Source organism: Balaenoptera borealis, assembly GCF_965194805.1.
Source record: "Balaenoptera borealis genome assembly, chromosome: 8".
Classification (NCBI taxonomy): domain Eukaryota; kingdom Metazoa; phylum Chordata; class Mammalia; order Artiodactyla; family Balaenopteridae; genus Balaenoptera; species Balaenoptera borealis.
Window position 1 is genome coordinate 73,446,867 of NC_138865.1, and position 22,506 is coordinate 73,469,372.

The following is a 22,506-nucleotide window of genomic DNA, read 5'->3' on the forward strand; positions in this document are numbered from 1 at the left end:
ATGTGGGATCTTTTTTAGTTGTGGCATGTGGGATCTAGTTGCCTAACCAGGGGTTGAACCCGGGCCCCCTGCATTGGGAGCCCAGAGTCTTACACTGGACCACCAGGGAAGTCCCCCCTATTCAGTTTAGACCAAATCACATAATATGTAGATCCCCAATCTAACACATGAATAACGTCAGAGGCTAAGCTGGGATTTCACTGCTCTTTTCGGAAATATTTTTGGCTACAGAATGCTTTTTTCTTCCTCTTTTTTCCCCATGCCACAGCACTCAGACAAAACTTGAGGAGAAAGCATATCACCTGGGTTTAGCCCAACTTGCCCATGGGCCTCACTAGTCTCTGGAGCCACCATTAACTGTAATAAATCAAATTCCAATGTCCTTCAGCTCCCTCTTAGCCCCAACAGGTGACATAGAGCCTCAACTCCCAGGACTAGGGGGAATGTCCCAAGGGAGCACATACACCCTCACAAACTAACCTGTACCCATTCTCGCTGCCCTGAACCCTGAAATGCCAAAGGGCTGGGGGTCTGGGGCGAAGTGCATTGGGACACTGCTCTCCTGCTCTTTTCTTAATATGGCCACAGGGGTCTAGAGCTCTTTGTGGCCCAGTGTTTTGTAGAGAAGAGAGTTTCCTGGCTTTCCCAACAGCCTAGCCTTCCTCCTGGACCCAGACAAGAGTCCACAGGGGGCGCTGGGACAACCCAGGAGGCAGGATGCAGGCTGTTGCATCGTCTCTATTTCCCTGCAACACCCAAGGCTTGGTGCCTCCTTCCAGGGGCCGAGCCCTTCCTCTGGAGCTTCGTCTGCCTCTCATGAAAGTAGGCCTCTGAGAGCCTTCCCCGCTCCCCGCTCCCCAGTCCCAGCTGTGTTGCTCTGACACCAGAAGGCCTGCTCTGACTCCCTGTTCACACTGCACATCTGTGTAGCTCATTCGTTTCTATAAACATCCCCCAGGATGACCTACAGTTTACATTTAGTTATTTTTCTTCCAACCACAGGGATGAAGCTTAGGCAGGCCTCCGGGCTGTGTGGACCAGTGAGCTATGCCGGTCCTTAACCTTTCCTTCAACAAACATTTATTGAGCGCCTACAATCAGCTGTGCACAGACATGGCACAGGAGCAGACACAAAGATAAAGCAGATGTGTTCTCTGCCCTTGAAATCTCAGCCTCCATTGCAGAACAGAGACATAAATAAAGTCATTGCGATACAGTGCAACACACGCTGCATCTTGGTTGGGGGGGGACAGTGAAGAACAGGCATGGAGAAGGGGACATTTGAACTGGGTCTTGAGAAATGAATAGGAGTGCATGAGTTTCCTAGGGTTGCATACAAAGTACCACAAACTGGGTGGCTTAAACAACAGAAATTTCAGTTCTGGGGCCCAGAAATCCAAGATCAAAGTGTCAGCAGGGTTGGTTCCTTCTAAGGGCTGTGAGAGAGAATCAGTTCCAGGCCTGTCACCTAGCTTTAGTTTGTTGGTTGCTGGCAATGTTTCCCTTACCTTGGCTTGTAGAAGCATCGCCCTGATCTCTGCCGTTGTCTTCATTCACATGGTGTTCTCCTTGTGTGTGTCTGTGTCCAAATTTCCCCTTTTATAAGGACATCAATCATATTGGATTAGGGCCCACACTACTCCAATGTGGCCTCTTCTTAACTAATTACATCTGCAATGACCCTATTCCCAAATAAGGTCACATTCTGAGGTGCTGGGGGCTAGGACTTGAACAGATCAATGTGGGTGTGGGGAGATGATTCAACCCATAATAAGGACTTTACCAACTAGGGAAGGGGACGAAGGCATTCTGATTCTCCACAAAAAGGAGCACGTGTGAACACGTGAGAGGGATAAGAGGACACAGTCTGAGAAAGGGAAGTGGGCGCACAGGTATTAGGGTGGGATGGACGTGGGATGGAGAGGTAGGGCCCCTAATTACAAAGGGCTTTTCCAGCAGGACTCCGGGTATCGACACTTCACTGGGACAGAGAGAAATTTGCCTCTCTGGCCTCAGCCCAGCGTAGGGTGGAGGAAGGAGGTGAGGGATCCAGGAACAGGACATTTCAAAGTGTCTGCTCACACCTCCCCTGTGTTGGAAGATTAGAGAGATCAAGAGGGCTTTGCTGGTAGCTAGATCTGGGTTTACATCCAGCCCCCCTACCCTTGGGCGAGTCGCTTCAATGCTTTGGCTGTAGTTTCTTCCTCCATAAATTGAGCATGAAACCACCTGGCACATCATAAACACTCGACAAAAGGTGGTATCATCACTGTGATGAGTCAGCCTAGGGAACTTTGACCAAAAAAAAAAATCAAAAGGTTGCATTCAAATCATAATGAAGGATGTCTGACACCAAGCTAGGATTCAGAGTAAGCTGATGAAGAAGAGATTAATGATGGAGAGAAAGTATCTATTCAATATCTATTTCCTTTTAAATGCTCACTCTGAAAGAAATATCTACTTTCCCAGTTCAGGTCATTTGAGTGTAGCAATTTAAACAGTGGGGTATATATTTTGTAATAAAAGGAGATCTGTAATAACTGGTTAACCTTGGGCCTTGTTCCCTCATAGGGGATGATTCTGACCCACAGCAGGCATGTGACTGCTCCTCAGGGGTGAGAGGCAGCTGGTGCTGGTCAGGAAGCAAGGGACAATGCCAGCCAGCCTCGGGGCAGAGCCCCCAGACACCTCCTGCTGGAATGCAACGAAGGTCACTGGCAGGACAAGCCACAGAGCCTGGAATTATTTTACCAGCTCATTTTCAACCTGATGGTGTACATGTTTGTGTGTATGTGCGGAGAGAGAGACAATGTGAAAGTAAGGTAGCAAAACACTGAGGGTAGAGTGGGCACGAGAGGTAGAGGCAAGCCCAGACAGAGACCTACAGAGACCCAGAGACAGAGACAAAGCAGCGAAGAGCAGGAGGATGTGCCAGGCTCTGTGACAGGCCAGCCTCCTGCCCACAGAGACAGCGGGTTGCTTTGCCTGCCTGTGGTGTAGGCGGCCCTTGTGAGGAGAGACAGGCCTTTGTAAAGAGGAAGATTTTAGGGGCACTGCAGCGTGTGCCATCAAATTCCAGCTTCACACTGGCTGGACATGTGACCTTGAACAAGTTAAATGACCCTTCTGGTCCCGTTTCCTTGTCTGTAAGTGAAGATAACAGTGGTCTTCACCTGATAGGAATGTTGCATGGATTAAATGAGATAACACACGTAGAGTGCCAGGCGTGTGCTCGCTTGATGTATAACACTCTGTATTAGTTTCCTACGGCTGCTAGAACACACTACCACAGACTGGGTGCTTTAAAACAACAGGACGTTATTCTCTCACAGTGGAGGCCAGACGTCTGAAATCCAGGTATCTGCAGGGCTACACTCCTCCGGGGCTCTAGGAGAGAATCTGTTCTTTGCCTCTTCCAGCTTCATTCTTTGCCTTGGGGCTGCATCACTCCAGTCTCAGCCTCCCTCTTTACATTGCCTGTTACTTCTCTTCTCTCTCTTATAAGGACACTTGCCATTAATTTAGGACCCACCCCATAATCCAGGATGATCTCATCTCAAGATCCCTAATTTAATTACATCTGCATAGCCCTCTTTCCAAATAAGGTCACATCCACAAGTTCTGGGATACAAACATATCTTTTTGGGGGGCTACCATTCAACCCACTACACTACCTAATGTTTATTGAGTGCTTTCTAAAATCAGAACTTTACGTGCATTATTTGATTATTCAATTAAGCTACATCTTACGGAGAGAGACCCAGGTAGTTCTTACCTTGGGGTCTTATGCTGTTTTCCCAAATGATGTGGCAGAGAACGGCCATGTGGCTTTGTGATTAGTGATGAAAGGAAGTGGGTTGACACACATCATTTCTAGATTTTCCAGATTCTTTCCTTGGCCCTCTCCATATACAATATCCTTTCCCTTCCCTGCAAAATGTCTTCAGGAAAGGACTTGTCCCAGCTGCTGGGAGTGTTGTCATCAAACAGCCTTCAGCTGTTGGCCCCTTTGGGTTGGCCTCCGTGTAGAGAGCCGCCTCATTGGAGCTCACTGTCCCAGTGTGGGCCACATCCAGTGACAGATGGAGGCAGCTGTACAAAGAGCCAGGCCATTTTAACCTAACATGGGGCAAGTCAAGTGGGCCATTTAAACTCCAGAGTTTCCTGTGGGGTCAGAAGGGGCTTCAAGGGACCTGATTGCATTGTCACTTCTCCCTGGGCCCAGTCCTGCTTGTTCCCACTCCCTTCCACAGGAGTTGATCCCAAGGGCGCCCCCTAGTGAACATTCTGTGCACTAAACTCCAAGTCAGAGTCTGCTCTCCAGAGTCCCCAGTCTGTGCCAATGTGGAAGGGTCATCTGTTCTTGGGATCATGCAATTATATGTGAAATAGAAATTTTACTCCAACTAATTCTGCACTTAGGTGTAATGATTCAGTTTCCCATAGGTGGCAATAAATGATGTCACCTTTAAGTATTAAATCGTATTTTTAAATTTTTGGAGATCTCTTTAGGGCCTTGAAGTTTTTCATTTTCCTAACACCTGGAACATGTAAATGAATCTAAGGCAACCCTAAAGCTTTGAAATACTCCATAGGTACCTGGGAAAAGGAGAACCGGTTTGATAGTTGCTGAAAATTTGTTTGGTTGAAAATAGTGTTTTGAAGTTTCAACTGGATTCATATCCATCTTTAAAATTTTAATTAAGTAATTTGATGAAATTCATCAGATATTTAGCACCATCTGTGAGCAAGAAATCAAAAAAGAAAGACAAAGGAGATAGGCTACTGTACCAGTTGAGAAAATAGGCTTTTGGAATAAAGCCGATCTGAGTTTGAATCTTGTCTCTACCACGTGCTGTCACTGAACTCTGCACCTCGGTTTCCCCATCTATTAAATGGGGATAATAATGATGCATACCCCATAGAGTCTTTGAGAAAGTTAAATGAGATTATCTATCTAAAAGGTTTCTAATAGTAAACATGATAAATGTTTTTATTATTATTAGCTACTCCCTGAGGCAAAGCATATAAACACACACACTAAACAAATTTTAGATCATTTGAGCCACTGCCTACAGAAAACTCCTGAAACCTTGTCTAAACTTATTTTAAAAGGATCCAGGAGCTTTCTTCTTATTAGAGAGAAGGCTTTCAAGTTTTCTCATCATGAAGATGACATCTGAGTCAAGACCTAGAGGTAGTACCAGCATGAGTCATATGGCTCTCCTGGCAAGAGCATTTCAAACAGAGAGAACAGCCAGTGCGACGTTCTGAGAGGACAGCTAGACTGTGTCTGAGGACCAGCCAGGAGGTCCATGTAGCTGGAGGGAAGTAAGCAGGGCAGATTAGGTCAGAGATATAAGTGGGTGGGGATAGGTTTTGTAGGACCTGGTAGGCCATTGTGAAGAGTCTGGATTCTGCTAAATGATTGATGGAGTTGTTAGGAGTCTGGAACCAAGGCGTGACATAGTCCGATTTCTGTGTCAAAAGGATGCCCTGACAACCGTGTTAAGAATGGAATGGAGGTGCGCAAGGCAGAAGCAGCAAGGAGACCACCTTTCGGAAACTACTGCAGCATCCCCGGCAAACAGCAGTGGCGACTGGGATCAGGGCAGTCATGTGGGCATGGAGCGTGGTCAGTACCTGCTATGTTTTGAATCCTGAACTGACAGAATTTGGTAATGTCCTGAGACGAAGAAAAGAGTCAAGGATAACTCTAAGTATTTTGTCCTGAGCAATTGGAAGGGAAAGGTTCCTTTAACTGAGATGAGGAAGATGCAGGGGAGAGACAGGTTTGGGAAGGAATATGAGGTGTTCATGCTGGGACCTGTTAAGTATGAGATAGCTCTCAAGCATCCAAATGAAAATGCTGAGGTGGCAGTGAGACAGAAGAGTCTGGAGGCAGTGGGCCGTCTGGACTAGAAAAATATTTGGGAGATATCAGGTTCTAGTTGGTGTTTCAAACTATGAGACTGGATGAAATCACTGAGGAAGTGAGGAGAAAGGGAAACAGGAGCTGAAAGGATAGAACTTGGAGGCACCCTAGTATCCAGGGGTCAGAGAGAGAAAAAGAAACAGCAAGGAGAAGAATGAAGGACAAGGAAAACACAGGGAGTCTGGAAACCAAGTGAAGGCATGTGAGCAGGGCTTTGATGGTTGAACAAGAGTTTGTTAGGCCAGTGGTCCTCAAAATGTGGTCCCAGACTAGCAGCATCAGCACCTGGAAAGTTGTTAGGAATGTGCAGAATCTTGGACCACAGACCAGAACTACTGAATCAGAAACTCTTGATGGTGGGCTTCTGATGTACCCTAAAATTTGAGAATCATTGACCTAGGCATAAAATTGCCTGCCCAGTATAATAAAGAGCATTAAGAAGAACCCCTACCCCTGTCACCACTTTCTTTACTGGAGGAGACTATTTTTAAAGACCCACTTAGTGCTCAAAGCAAATTTGTAGCCAATGGGTACTTCACCATAACCCCCTCCCTGACATCACTACCCCCATCCCGATTTAGAAACCTTCTACTAATTTATCATGGCTCTTTGGAGAGGAGGAATGCCCCCATTTCACCGGACAGAGGGAATGCTGAGCACCAGACATGCCAAACATTCCACTGCTAAATAAAGGCGGGGGTGGGGGGGGGGTGGGGGGGCGGTATTCCAAGGTTAGCGTTAAGGGGCCATAAATGCTGAAACTCCTAGATGTAAAGCTTATTCCACCCAACACTTCCCAAAATTTCCTCTAGGTTTTCCTAAGAGAATTCCACCCTCTTCCATTCTGGGGAGAAAAGGTTAAAATTAGGGCGAGCCCCGCAGGGCTGGCATTCCACATAGAGGGAGGCTGTCCCCAGAAATAAGCCGGTTCCCACTAGGATGGGCGGGGCGGGGCGCCTCCAGTCCCAGCTCAGCCGAGGGGTTCCCGGGAGGCCTGCCCTCTCCAGTATCTGCCAGGGGTCTGGTCCCAAGCTTTAAAAATCCGAGCCGTGGCACTGCATCCCGACCTCTCCTCTCCCAGCCAGTTCTGGCTGGCTTTTCAAAAGTGTGCAGTTGTCTCCTCCCTGCCCAGCCCCGTCCTCGCCCAGGACCAGCTGTGCGGCCGGCCGGCTTTACTTAGGACGCGAGCGCACCGCGCGGCGCTCACAGTTCAGGCACCTTCGGCTTTCCGCTCTGCTCCCGGGGCCGCTTTGCAAAGTTGGGCAGCTCCAAGCGCACGCTTTGCCTCCGACTTCTCCCTCCCCCGATTCCAGGCGCCCCCGCTTCCCACGCTCCTTCCACCCGGAGCAGCCTGTCCCAGCGGGCTGGCGGCTCGCACCCCTGTCCAGTCTTCCTCCCCGACCATGCTGTTCAGGGGCGTCCTGCTGGCAGTGCAAGGTAAGGCCTGTATCCGGGGTGGGGGGGGGGTACCTCTGAGGGGCGCTCTCGTGGCCCTCTCCCAATCCCGCAGCCCTGGTAGTCGGGCTCGCGGTCCTGGGCTGGGCCGTCCGAGGGCGCCTACGGATCCATCTCCACAGCCGCTAACCTCCCTCCCCGAGCCCAGCGACTGCGCACGGGTCGCGCAGTGCAAGCGCCCTGGGCGGGGGCGGCAATACTGCCTCCCTCTCCCGTCCCCTCCCGCACGCCTTCTCACTTTCACCAGGTGGCTCCCCGGGGTGCCCTGAGTTGGTGTAAACGCTCCCGAGACCGAGCCTGAACTGAAACCCGCTTTGTGCCAGCAGCCCTGCAGCTTGTCGGTGCCCTGGACCTGCCCGCGGGATCCTGCGCGTTCGAAGAGAGCACCTGCGGCTTTGACTCGGTGTTCGAGTTCCTGCCGTGGATTTTAAACGAGGAAGGTAAGGGGGTCAGTGCACAGGGGCCCAAGGTGAACTTTCCTTTTTTTGCTGGTTGCCTCTTTCGCATGGGTAATGTTATCATCTTGGAGTTAAGTACTCTCAGGAGGAAAAGTGTGAGTCATGCATCATCCTTCCGACTCTCAGCTGTGCTGCATGGATGGCCAATGACGAGATGGAGCCCTTTGTTTACCTGGCCTGTGGGCAGAAGCTCTGCGATTTTGCCCGCCCCCCTCCCCCCATGGAAGGGAGAAAGGGGGCACAGCTGATGATTGTCTCCCACCAGCTGCGTGCCCTCTGCAGGTCAACAGCCTCTCTGGTCCTCAGTAGACACCGTTGTGAGCTGGGAAAGTTGGGTGAGGTTAGTTTTCTTCTCGTCCTGCAGAAATGGTGCCCTAATTCTGTGATGGGACCTCAGTGCTAAACCTCACATTTATGTTGTGCTTGACAGCGTTTCGTTGCATGACATCATCCTCATGTTATTGTTGTGTTTATAATCCAGTACTTGGCGAGAGAGGAAACCAAGTCCATGGCCATGTGCCTGAGGTCTCTCAGCTGGCTGGCATTGGTCATTGTCTTACCACTCGTACCGTTTGGGTTCTAGTGACAAAGTTTAAATGTGGGGTCTTCAGATATAGCTTCTTGCCCTTCATTTATTTAGTAAAAAATAAGTAGTTCTCTAATGCCCAAGAGCAGGCACTTCTTTCCCTTCTTTCCCTTATCTCTCACTTGTGCCACCCCATTAAGAAGCTTGATGCCCCAGGCCACTGGGACTGAGAAATAGCCTCCTTTAAAAAACACTGCAGCGTAAAAGAGATCAGCTAGCCTCCTTCCCAGGAATCTCATTTGTCCTCAGGCCCCCAGATTGTCTAAGCTCCCTGGAGAAGGTGGAGGCTCAGAACCCCTGCTTAGGATGTAGGAACTGTCATCACAGCTTTTCTGCCTTGGGCTTCTGTTTGGGGCTTTGCATATACTAGCTTCTCTGACATTGGCAGGGAGGTGATGTTAGCCCCATTTTACAGAGGAGGGACTCTCAGTCTTAGAATATTCAAATGGCTGGCCCATGTCCCAAGCTATCAGTCAGTGGCCAGCTCTGAGCTAACTAGATCAGGGAAAAAACAGGAGGGAACTACTCAGTAGTAAGCTTTATTTATTGCCAACAATTGCCAAGTCTTTCCTACAGAGTACTTAGGGGTAGCTGGGAAAAATCAATTCCTGATGTATCGTTTGAAGGATTCCTACCTTGCTGATTGCCTTAGGGAAGTCTCTTTCATCTCACCACCCTACCCCTTTCCCTGTTCTGGTTGTGTGTGAAGCATTTTGAGCAGTGGCGTGACCTGGACCACATGACTGGCTTTGGAGAGCATTATTCTCTAACACAGTGCTTTAGCTGCATCAAAATAACCTGGTGGGTATGTTAGGACGCAGGTTGCTGGGCCCCACCTCTGAGTTTCAGAGTCTGTGGGTCTGGGATGAGGCTGAGAATTTGCATATCTAACAAGTTCCCCGGTGATGCTGCTGGTCTGGAGATCACATTTTGAGAACCACTGACCTTTGAGAACCCCTACCTCTGCTGGTGGCCCTGTGCAGGGCTAGGACTAAGGTGAAAGAGCCACTTGCATGACCCTGGGAGTGAAGACCTCCTTAAATCTTGTGCCCTAGACACCCCTCTTGCCTCGTCCTAGCCTGGCCCTGAGAAAAGGAAATCAACATCACCCCTTAATCCAGGAGCCTCAGTCCTGCGCCCCCATTGCCAGGCCTCCGTCAGGATGGTGGCCCCCTGGCAGCCTGCTCCTGGGTCAGTGGGCAGGCCACAGCTCGCTGCACTCAACTGCCGCCCAGACCCACAGGAAGTGCTCTCTGCTGAGTTGGGCCAGGAAAACAGGACGATGCTTATAGGGAAAGGTGATTGTGGTTTATAGCAAAATGAAGACACTGTTGCTTTCCTCTGCTTTCTTTCTAACTTCCAACAGCCACAGCTTTCTGGCTCAAGGCTGGGGGAAGTTCGTTCATTCTCCTCTGAGCATTCCCGGGGGAGCAGGCTGGTTAGGCTTCCATCCTTATGTATCACGTTTTCCGGAGGCCAGAACTTGGACATAACAGTCCACTCCAGAGGCGCAGCGAGGTAGGGGTGTGGCAGCCCCTGCTGCTGCCTGCTGAGAAGCCACCACTAAGAATTTCCGGTAAAAAGCCATTCCTAGGTTGGTAGATTAAAGACAATACAAGTGTCCCAGGCTGAAATCTGGTCACAAGCCTTTCTGCAAATTTACTTCATCTGGCTGCAAAAACCCTTTGAAACTGGTTCCATCCACCTCCGTGTATTGTATGGCGGCATAGAAAATGATAGGTTTCAGTGACTTTTGCCCACAAGTATTTGGAACGCAAATAGCACTTTCTAGATGTCCTTGGTCAGTAAGTTAATTTACAGTGGAGAGATCAATGCTAAAGCCCAGTGAAGAGAGTTAAGTAGAGAAACAAATCTGCCAATTAGAATTGCATTACAGGAGATTCAAATCGGGAGTCATTGTCTCAAAATATCTCCCAGCTGCCCAAAGTTGTATTTGAGGTCCACTCCTTTGGTTTATTTAGAGTATTAGGTCTCTAAGCCTCTCCAATTACAATTCCAATGTCCCTAGCTCATGGCCATTTTGAAATATGCTTGATTTCCACTGGGCAAAAAATGGATGAGCTTTGACAAGGCGATGCATTGACTTGGGTTGCGTACCATAGGGAGGGTACCCCCAGGGACAGAGGGTGGCACCAGAGCAGGTGACTGGGCACAGCAACCTAGCCTTGTCTACTTTCCAGTTTCTTGTTTTCTTGATTTACCTCCATGTTTTCGGTAGAATATTTTAATTTCCTCTCACTTGTCAAGGCAAGTGAGATTGTGTCAGAATCAAACTTTGAACTTGCTTTTAAATTTTAGGTTTGAATTAAATCCTGGGAAGAAGAGATCTATTTTATCATACAAAAATCTTCCTTATTCATTCATTTATCATCTAAAAAAATCTTTATTCATTCGCAGTTCAGAGAATATTGGAACCCCTTTGAACAGTCGTCCTCAGCTGAAATCAACATTGTTGGTTCCATTTCCCCAGTGCCAGCTGTGGGGGGGCAGAAGCCCTTCGGCTGAGGATTCTTGGACACTGTAAAGTTGGCCTCACATCAGAATGGTCACGGTTCAGGCTAGTCATCGGTTGGGTTTTGGTTTCATTCCAATTTTTGGACCCCTTGGTTTAGCATCTTTAAGCTGGCTCTTTGAGGAAGTCATTGGAGGAACTGAGGGAGGGAGGGGGTAAAATCCAAACCCAGGTACTGCTCCTTAATTAGAAGTTTGGAACACTAAGCCACCCCAGAGAGGAAGGTAGATGTGGACATGTCAGGTTAAGAGGAGGTAAAAAAGGAAATTCAAAGCACTTGTAGAGAGAGTATTTTTTTTTTCTACAACAGTGGGGGTCAGTGTTTGAGGAATTGCCTAATACAGGAAGAATTTGGATGGTGTTTGTACCCAGGAGCAAGTGATGGTATCTGAGGCAGGCTGGCCAGCTAGAAGTTTGGCATAACCAATGGGGGGCTGGTGGTAGAGTAGGCCAATATCTCAATGTAAGTATATGCATGTGTCTCTTCCTGTCAACCCCCTTTCTTCACCCAAACCCCTTCCTTCTCTCTTAAGGACACTTTCAGTTACTTGGTCAGCTGAGTTTCACTTCTTCACTCAGTCATGTGCTAGTTATTAATACTGATAAATCCTGCCTGATATTTCTTGAGGCCCAGCTGGAGCCAGAAGTCTGGCCAGCATCCCAGGGGGCCTTCCTAGAGGAGGAGGACCAGTCCTCCCTCTCTGTGGGTTACAGCTCTCTTTCTGACTCAGCATCCCACCCTGACATCAGGAGTTCATCAGGCAATTCCCACCCTCTGGATCTGCTTAAACCTGCATCGCCTCTGCTTGTTGGACTCTTGATGCCCTTTATGCAGAAACACAGCCCCCATGTTGTGGAGAGGCTGAGAGCAGCACGAGTCTGGGGTGTTCCTCAGATGCCTCTCGGAGAAACAGTCGACCCCAGGAATTGGCCGAGTTCTTCCTGCAATGCCGTGTGGCGTTCCCTGGCCCGCCCTGGCTACTACTGATGTCAGGTTGAATCTGGCTCTTGTGAGCTGTGCCTGAGCGTGGCCTTGGTTCTGCCCTGGCTCTGCCTGGGATCCTAGATCCTAGAGCTGGGCCTTGGAATTCATCCAGTGCAACCTCCTCATTTTACGGAGGTGCGCACTGTGGCCCAGACAGGCTCCCAGTCAGGGTCAATGACCAAGTCAGTGGCAGCCCTGGGGCAGGGCCTCATTTCCTCAACTCTTCACCTTTCTTTCTTCTAGTATTGCTGCCTCTCCCAATGTCCCTGTCTTCACCAGCTCCTGGACCTTGACACTTTGGTGTGTTAATTAAACTCTGCAACGTGTTAGAAACTCTTCATCAAACATCTAATTATATTTCATACATGTGGAAGAACATGGGTTCCAAAGGTGCAGTGCTTTGGGCCTACCAAACCCACAACAAAACACTATATTTTATGCCAGACCATGCATTTATTCACTCAGATGTGTAGGGATCCCACCTGCCTGCAATCTTTAGCATATAAAAGAGTGCCTGGCACATAGTAGATGCTCAACAAATATTGGTTGGATAAATGAATTTGCTGAAGGAATAAATTCAATATTGATGATTAAAAAGTCCTTATGCATTTCGTGTGTGCCCCTGGTTCATTCTGCCCCTTCAAAGGTAGCTCCTTAGCATGAGAAACAATGTAAGCCTAGTGGTTAATATGAACTCTAGAGTTGGACAGCTTGGATTAGAATCCAGGCTCTACCCTTACATGCTGTGTGGCTTTGGACAAATTATTTAACCCCTGTGTGTCTCAGTTTCCTTGGCTGTAAAATGGAGATAATTAAAGCACCTATCTCCTAAGATTGTTATGAAGACTAAATACATTAATATATTTAACACATAGTGAGCACTTTATACATGTAGCCTATTATTATTGTTACTCTTATTATTACTAGTTTTGTATTTTATCAAACATTATTTCTTCAATTCAGACAGCTTTCCAACACAGCTTCTGGATTGCTCAGGAGAATGTATTTTTCTTTTCATTATAGTTTTGCCATTTGTTCTCTATTCCACCCAGAGGAAGAGCTTTCCTTTTCTTATTGTTTGGCTCTATTTTATTTATTTATTTAATAATTTAATCATCTGTTAGCCTCCTGGGCCATCTAAGTTTTGTGTGGCTGACTGAAGTGTGGACATAAAGTAATAAGACTAAGTTTCACACTTGGTTTACAGTCTCTCCCTATGACTTAGACCTTTTTCTCTATAAATTCTTAGTTTTTGTCAGGAATGCTTTGGTCCCTGCCCCAGCCTGTTCTTCCCTACTTATCTGTCCCACGGAGCTGGTGCCTCAGCATCAATCAAGTTCCATGCTGGTCCCTTCTAGGAGACCTCTGAGCTCTCATCTCCTAAGCTCTTGGGCAGGTCCCTAACCCATGGCCTCCCTGTCAATCAATCTGAGTTCTTGGGTTCTCTTACCTGGCTCTTGCACTTGGGACTTAACCTACCTGGAATGGTAATCTCTGCCTGCTCCTCTCTGCTGTGACTCACTTCTCTGGATGTAGGCTCTGTCTGGCCTTCCTATCAAGGCCAACACCCAGTCTGGGTTCCTCCCTACTCAAATTAGAGTTGCTGAATGGGAAGTTGCTACCCAGCTCCTGGTCTGATCCCTGACAAGGCGCCCAGGATTTTTGGGATGTTTTCCTTCCCATAATTGCAGAAGTCAGCTGTGGTCACAATATATTGGGAGGAAAAAGTAATTTCTTGTCATAGGACTTTCTGCTTTCACTGTCATCTTCAAATCTCTTAGCACACAGTCCCCAGGTTTTATGACTTGCATTTTGGGATATGCTATTCATAAAAAATCCTGGTTCTTAAAATAGCAGAACCTCTTTGGTAGGTCACCCCAGCAACAGTCCTACTTCTGTCTCTTGTTAAACAATGTTTGATTTTTAAGAATTTGAGTGAAACCTATTTATGTTAACAGAAGTGATGGGCATCTTGATATATAAGCCCAGCAGGTAGTTGAACATGTGTTGGGCGTCTTGGCTGGTCAATCCTGATTTTTACTTCTACCAGTTATCCCACCCACTCTTCCTCAATTTCTCTTATGCTTGTCTTAATCAATTCAGTCATATAAGTGTATTCATGCATTCAGATCTAGGCTCTTGGAGCATTTGATTATATGTTTAATTTCATATATATGTAGGTATGTATATGAAATACCTACAGGAAGAAGGTAGTACTTAACACAGAAGAACATATGGCTGGTGATAAATGAAGAAGTTATTTAAGAGCAAAGAACTTTCACAATATATCAGAAATTTCTATCACATCCATTAGGCCATACCTAATTAAGGAAAGCATAATGTCATACCTAATATCAATAAAACATTCCTGACGGGCTTCCCTGGTGGCGCAGTGGTTGAGAATCTGCCTGCCAATGCAGGGGACACGGGTTCGAGCCCCGGTCTGGGAAGATCCCACATGCCGCGGAGCAACTAGGCCCGTGAGCCACAATTACTGAGCCTGCGCGTCTGGAGCCTGTGCTCCGCAACAAGAGAGGCCGCGATAGTGAGAGGCCCGCGCATCGCGATGAAGAGTGGCCCCCGCTTGCCGCAACTGGAGAAAGCCCTCGCACAGAAACGAAGACCCAACACAGCCATAAATAAATAAATAAATAAATTTAAAATAAATGTGATTTGAATAAAATATAAAATCTGGTTTAAAAAAAAAAAAAAAAGGATTCCTTCTAAAAAAAAAAAAAAAAAAAAAAATTCCTGACAAAAAATAGGAATTTATAGAGAAATTCTCACACCTGTGCATTAGGCCAATTGTTATCAACCCTGAATGGACATTAAAATCACCTAAAAGTTTCTTTAAAAATAGTTGTGTCCAGCCCTACCCCAAGAGACTCTGATTTACTTGGCCAGACATGTGGCCAGACTTGGTGTTGTTAACAAATAGACACTAAGAAATGAACAAACTCCCTAGGTGATTCCAATATGCGGCCAGGGTTGAGGACAGTGATTAGAAGAATGGCCAACTCCCCCCATCTCCCCCCGACCAGATGTAAAAAGAAGGAATATCCTCTTATTAAGGATCCTTTAATGATTACCAATTGCCAACAGGATAAAGTGCAAACTGCCTAGCTTGGCACGCAAGGGCCTTCGTGATTTGCCCCCAGCTATATTTCTTACTCTTCCCTCCCATTAATACCCAGCGTGCTGTTCATTCAACACCTCTTTACTTTCTTGCCTCCCTGCTCTATTTGTGCTGTTCTCTACGTCTGTGTTATCCTGCTTTTCCATTCCCCTGCCCCATCCCGGCCTATTTGAATCTATCTGTGCTTTAATGTAGGGCTCTTTTTTGAAACATTCCCTGATTTTCCCAAGTAAATGAACCTCTCCCTTTCCTCTTTGTTCTCCCTTCCCATGGCTCTCTTCACGTTCCACCATGTAAATCTTCTTAGTGTCTCCTTATCGGTGTCCCCACCTCTTCACCTCATCAGTGTTACACTTTAAGAACAGGGATCACATACTTCCCACAACACCTGCCAGACGGTGTGTGGTACCAACAAGCGTTTTGGATTTAATCAATCTCTAAAGCCCTTATTGAGATTGATTTAAAAAGAAAAAAACAAAACAAAATTCTTGACATTTTCCCCTGTAGAGAAAGAGGTTGTGTTTAATAATCCTTCCTACCATAGGACTTCAAAGACTTTGGAGGCTTTTGTTGTAATTTCCAGATATAACAGTGAGGCAGTATTTCAGCTTGCCTCACCAATGTGTGATTTGTTTCATCCCCGACATACCCATGGACAAATAGCCCTTGAATTATTTACCCATCAGGGCTGCCTGAATCCCTTGATCCTCTGCCATCACAAACAATCATAATGCAGCCTTGAGAGTGACACTGATTGGTCTAAAAAGTATTTTTTGCAAAAGATGAACAGACTTTGAACTAGCTATTGAGAGCTGTTGTTTCTAAGGAACTCAAGTGCGAGACGTCAGTATAGTACCCACCCTGATGGGCTATTTGTCTGCTCCTGGAAGCAGCTCTTGCATACTGTGGTGACTTGTGGAGAAACCAAAGGATTAGGTTTATGATTCAGTGTTATCTGCCAGAATATTTGCTTTTTCTACTTTTTGAGACATTTTTCTGTGTTTTGGGGGATTCTGAGGTTTAGAATAAAATAATAAACCAAAACAAGTGGTATCGTGCCATAATGTCATAGTATCATGAATGAATCATATGTTTTACAGAAAAAATTTCTAAAGAATATTAAAGCAGAAACTAACACACCATTGTAAAGCAATTATACTCCAATAAAGCTGTTTTAAAAAAAATAATATTCATTCCATCAACACACATTTGAGTGCCCACTGTCCATCAGGCACTATATTAGTTGTTGGAGTACAGAGAGTGCATGAAATACATACACAGTCATGGTCCCTGACCTTTGTGGTCACCATAGACCAACAGGAAGAAACACAAATCTGTAATTATGGTAGAGAGCAAAAGGAATTGTATACTAGCCCAGGATTTTCATTGCAAACAGCATAAGTAGGCTGTTTAAATTAAGCAGAAAAGAAATTTATTGGAAGGGTATTAATTAGCTCTCAGAATCAGAAGGAAGTCTAGAGAGCTATATTTGGGCAAGGGTAAAGAGATACATATTGTAGGCAAGATCCTACTGGAGGAAGCATTTGTGAGACTTTACCACTGGATATTTGTTACTGTGCTTCTGGACCTGCCTGTTCATTATTCTGTAGACAATGAGTAGTGATATGGCTTGCTCTCCAGTCCAGTAGCTGAGAAGAGGATTGATTCGAGGAAGATTGGCAATGAGGAGGCTAGTTCGGGAACTGTGCAGTGGTCTAGCTAAGAGATGATGAGGCCTTGAAATAGGACAAGGGGAGTAGGGGTAAAAGGGAGAGAGTAAATAAAACACCAGAAAGGGGACTAAATTGACAGGACTTGCTTATTGATTGGGCAGGAGTATCGAGTCAGAGGGAAAGTGATTCCCAGATTTCTAGTTTGGACAGCTGTTTGTTTGAGGGTGTCAACAGTTGAGAGAATTTCAAACTGAAAATTTTGTTAGGGTAGAAGAAGTTGTGTTCAGTTCTGAGTTACCTGGGAAACATCCAGGTGGAGGTTTCCAGCAGGACTTTGATGTAGGAAGCTGAAGGTCAGGTACAGTCTGGGTAGGACTATGGCTGTGGGAATCCTTAGCATAAAGACAGTGGTTGAAATCTTGAGAAGAGGTAAGATCACCCAAAGAGAATGTATAAAGTGGTAACAGCAGGAAGCTGAGGGTGGAGCCTTAAATTCATGTTTAAGGATTAGGCATAGGAAGGAGATGGTGGAATAAATGAAACAGAAGGAACTAGACATAGAGGAGGAGGAGAATTAGAAAAGTGCAGGGCCACAGAAGCCAAAGGACTTAGGAGTTTCTAAAGGAGGAGGTGATCAACAGGACCCAGCAGCAGAGAGGTGGGCACAGTATGACTTGTCTGTTGGAAATGACAATTAGGTGCTCGAATGAGCGCAGTGTCAGTGAAATGATGAGGACAGACCCCAAATGCCCTGGTGGAAGAATGAAGGGAGAATGTAGACAGTTAGCAGAGTTCTCAGTAAGTTCGGATGTTCTCTCTTTCTCAGAGAGAGGTTTGACCATACCTCCAAAGAAACATGAGATGAAAGAGTTTTTGTTTTGTTGGGTTTTTTGTTTTTTGTTTTTTGTTTTTTTGTTTTTTTAAGGAAAGGGAGACTTGAGCTTGTTTATGAAGTGAGAGGAAGGGATCAGTAAAGAAAGAAGATTCAGGAGACAGGGGGGCTCTACCTCTGCACTAGAACCAATTTCCACTTTGACAATTCAGAAACCTCAAGAACATACAGATTTCTTGGACACACATAACCCAAGATCCCTCCATTGAGTGGCTCAATAACACTTGTGTCAACTTCAAAATGTGTGAAATTTTATTTGTACTGTAAATGCAGAGGATGTAGGAGATTGGGCTGAATCTGTGGTAATTAGGATGCATCCTGGAACATACTTATTAAGAAGCAAAACCAAACCTTTTATAGGCTACAGGAGAATGTTTGGGTATAAGGAAACTTTAACAGCATAGCATATTCTATTTCTGTTATAGGAATAGTTCCCAGCGAGAAGTGTGAAGTGAAACCTAGTGAAAGAGTTACACAATATAGCTTCCTATGCAGCCATGGTTTGTGACCCATAGGTGGCCTTTCATGGTACCTGTCGAGTACATTTATCGTCATTGTCTGTAACCTTCACAACACTCAACAGTCCCGGAGGTGGTTATTATCAACATTTTACAGATGCGTAAGTAGGAGACAGAGAGACTAAGGTAACGTGCCCAAGGCAACACAAAGAGTCAGGATATGGACTGAAGCATATGTGGCTCCAAAGATTTGAGCTTCACTGGGCCCTAGGCTCCTTCCCATCAGAGAGTAAGTTGTTACCTTCATACTTCCAGAGGTCACCACCGAGGAAGACAGACCTGCAAGATTTATGCTTCCCTAGAGGTAGTGGGAAACCTCTGCAAAATACTGATGGTGTCCCAATATTCCAACTCCTGCCCCAGGGTTCCAGGCCCCAGATACAACCAGCATGCCTGCCATGTGGTGGTAAGCCTTTGGAACCAAGCAAGCATCAAGCCAAGATAGGGAAATATACTTCTACTTATTTTTTCCATAACAGATTAAAGTTTACTCTTGGAACCATTTGAAGGATTCTCTTCTCAGTCCTCAGCATTATCTTGGCAGAGAACTTCGGGGAAAATTTACAGCTTGACCTAAAATACTTTGGCAGTCTTAAGGAATACTCCTGAACTTCGAATTCATCCATGTGTACTGTGAACGAATTAAAAGAGTACACAGATAAATGTGTTTTTGCAAGCCAGTTGCCCTACTACACGAGCAGTTTGGTACTCACTCATTCCATTACTCCTAACAGAATGGCAGTGTTGCTATCCAGCAACATTATATAATATTGTGATGTATAACTTAGCTCTATGCTCAGAGAAATTTCCATTCCTTATTTGAAAAACTTTTGCCTCACTGCCAAAGAGAGCTGAAGTGTTATTTGAGGCCACGTTTTTAATGAAGATGACTTTAATATGCTTTAACTTCACCAAGAAGCTGCCTTCTTTGCTTACCAATATTTTATGACTAAGACCATATTGTCTGATACCATAACTTAATAAGTTTTCTTTTTTAAGCTTCTGCAGATTTCTTTTAATTTTGTGACTTTATGAAAAATGGGTAATAGACTAGAGCGTGTTTAAAGTGTGTTGTGACTCTGCATTAGCCCATTTTAAAATATAAGCTTTATGGAAAGCCTTTGGTTTTCCACTATAAATCCTGAAAATTGGGAATACGCATCTGAAAAGGTTTTCCCTTTTCCACAAATTCTGATGCGGAAAATGTGAGTTACACATTAGTACCTTTTTTTTTTTTTTTTTTGAGAATCAACACTGAAGAGCAGACCCTTTTGTTTTTGTTTTTGTTTTGTTTTATTGTTTTTTTAAAATCTGTAGCCTTTGTTTAATTCACAGTTTCTTATATTTAAAGGATCATGGGTATTTTAGGTAAAATCTGTTAATGTCCTGAAGACATTTTGGCTTTTTGAGAAGTCCTGTCTTACAGAGGAGTATTCATCAGACACAATCCCTTCTACAGGAATAACCTACCATAGGAGACCAAAATATAGATAATAAAATATTGTGCCTTTTTGTTAGTGCACTCAGATCCAAGAAACAGGATTAACAAGTCTCTAAAACCCATGTGTATATACTTGGAATTTTATCTCTTCATTCTGCCTCTATCTGCACACCTATTCCAAGAAATAACCAAGTTCTTCACAGTTTGATGTTTGTCTGGCACTCATCAATTATATATAACAATTGCTGATATTCTTGTTTTACTCATTGTCTTTTTTCTAAGTTATGATCTGTCCATTCAATTCAAAGGGCATCTACTTCTTTGGTCATCTGAACCAAAATTCACATTACCGTATACTAATTCCATGTTAAATTCCATGGTCAATATCCCTGCTGGTATAATTTCAGTCACACTGATATGAAATCATTCATTCAGGAGGTGGAAACAGTTTGGAGGTATATACTTTGCCAGAGTTAATCAGGTGATAACTTTGTATATCAAGTTATTATATACAAATGTTATTATTAACAGTAAGGGACAGAGCTGGAACTCAAAGCTAAAATATCCAAGCCTATTTTCCAAGTGACACTGATCTTTTTTTATAAAACAATCACTCTGCATTACAGAGTACTTATTATCTGAATCTTTAGAAACTGAGTTTCATGGAAAAAAAAGTCAGCCAAATCTTCCAACAAAAGTCATTATAACATACAAGCATTTACTAAAGAAGTGACTTCTCGAAAATTTCTTGTCACTTACTACTAGCTTAGGGCATATACTTTCTAATGGTGGTAAAATATTTATTAGTTTCACATATCTTTGTGTTGTAAATACAGTTCTATACATAGAAAAGTGAACAAATTATTTAAAAATATTCAGTATTCTATTTGGTGATTTTGGAATAGTTTTTTTTTTTTAACATCTTTATTGGACTATAATTGCTTTACAATGGTGTGCTAGTTTCTGCTTTATAACAAAGTGAATCAGTTATACATATACATATGTCCCCATATCTCTTCCCTCTTGCATCTCCCTCCCTCCCGCCCTCCCTATCCCACCCCTCTAGGTGGTCACAAAGCACTGAGCTGATCTCCCTGTGCTATGCGGCTGCTTCCCACTAACTATCTATTTTACGTTTGGTAGTGTATATATGTCCATGCCACTCTCTCACTTTGTCCCAGCTTACCCTTCCCCTCCCTGTATCCTCAAGTCCCTTCTCTAGTAGGTCTGCATCTTTATTCCCGTCTTGCCCCTAGGTTCTTCTGAGCATATTTTTTTTCTTTTTTCTTTTAGATTCCATATATATATGTTAGCGTACGGTATTTGTTTATCTCTTTCTGACTTACTTCACTCTGTATCACAGTCTCTAGGTCCATCCACCTCACTACAAATAACTCAGTTTCGTTCCTTTTTATGGCTGAGTAATATTCCATTGTATATATGTGCCACATCTTCTTCATCCATTCATCTAAGTGAATGGACACTTCAATGGACACTTAGGTTGCTTCCATGTCCTGGCTATTGTAAATAGAACTGCAATGAACATTTTGGTACATGACTCTTTTTGAATTATGGTTTTCTCAGGGTATATGCCCAGTAGTGGGATTGCTGGGTTGTATGGTAGTTCTATTTTTAGTTTTTTAAGGAACCTCCATACTGTTCTCCATAGTGGCTGTATCAATTTACATTCCCACCAACAGTGCAAGAGGGTTCCCTTTTCTCCACATCCTCTCCAGCATTTATTGTTTGTAGATTTTTTGATGATGGCCATTCTGACTGGTGTGAGATGATATCTCATTGCAATTTTGATTTGCATTTCTCTAATGATTAATGATGTTGAGCATTCTTCCATGTGTTTGTTGGCAATCTGTATATCTTCTGTGGAGAAATGTCTATTTAGGTTTTCTGCCCATTTTTGGATTGGGTTGTTTGTTTTTTTGATATTGAGCTGCATGAGTTGCTTGTATGTTTTGGAGATTAATCCTTTGTCAGTTGCTTCATTTGAAAATATTTTCTCCCATTCTGAGGGTTGTCTTTTGGTCTTGCTTATGGTTTCCTTTGCTGTGCAAAAGCTTTTAAGTTTCATTAGGTCCCATTTGTTTATTTTTGTTTTTATTTCCATTTCTCTAGGAGCTGGGTCGAAAAGGATCTTGCTGTGATTTATGTCAGAGTGTTCTACCTATGTTTTCCTCTAAGAGTTTGATGGTGTCTGGCCTTACATTTAGGTCTTTAATCCATTTTGAATTTATTTTTGTGTATGGTGTTAGGGAGTGTTGTAATTTCATTCTTTTACATGTAGCTGTCCAGTTTTCCCAGCACCACTTATTGAAGAGGCTGTCTTTTCTCCACTGTATATTCTTGCCTCCTTTATCAAAGATAAGGTGACCATATGTGCGTGGGTTTATCTCTGGGCTTTCTTCCTGTTCCATTGATCTATATTTCTGTTTCTGTGCCAGTGCAATACTATCTTGATTACTGTAGCTTTGTAGTATAGTCTGAAGTCAGGGAGCCTGATTCCTCCAGCTCCGTTTTTCTTTCTCAAGATTGCTTTGGCTATTCGGGGTCTTTTGTGTTTCCATACAAATTGTGAAATTTTTTGTTCTAGTTCTGTGAAAAATGCCAGTGGTAGTTTGATAGGGATTGCACTGAATCTGTAGATTGCTTTGGGTTATAGAGTCATTTTCACAATGTTGATTCTTCCAATCCAAGAACATGGTATATCTCTCCATCTATTTGTATCATCTTTAATTTCTTTCATCAGTGTCTTATAATTTTCTGCATACAGGTCTTTTGTCTCCTTAGGTAGGTTTATTCCTAGATATTTTAGTCTTTTTGTTGCAATGGTAAATGGGAGTGTTTTCTTAATTTCACTTTCAGATGTTTCATCATTAGTG

The 22,506-nt window shown here is 44.4% G+C and overlaps 1 protein-coding gene across 6 annotated transcripts in view; it reads left to right on the forward strand.

The window, feature by feature from the left end:
• The first annotated feature begins 812 nt into the window (after positions 1-812).
• The window catches only part of MAMDC2 (MAM domain containing 2), a 173,945-nt gene continuing 152,251 nt past the window's right edge, over positions 813-22,506 (forward strand). Inside the window, exons 1-3 of one of the 6 annotated variants that reach the window (XM_082403667.1) lie at positions 813-5,635; positions 7,249-7,372; positions 7,714-7,830. In XM_082403667.1, the coding sequence (XP_082259793.1) occupies positions 5,618-5,635; positions 7,249-7,372; positions 7,714-7,830 (259 nt within the window). In that variant the 5' untranslated portion in view covers positions 813-5,617. Of the gene's footprint in view, positions 5,636-6,690; positions 6,793-7,248; positions 7,373-7,713; positions 7,831-22,506 lie in introns of those variants that run through there. The other 5 variants (XM_082403663.1, XM_082403662.1, XM_082403664.1 and 2 more) reach the window with 5 other exon arrangements.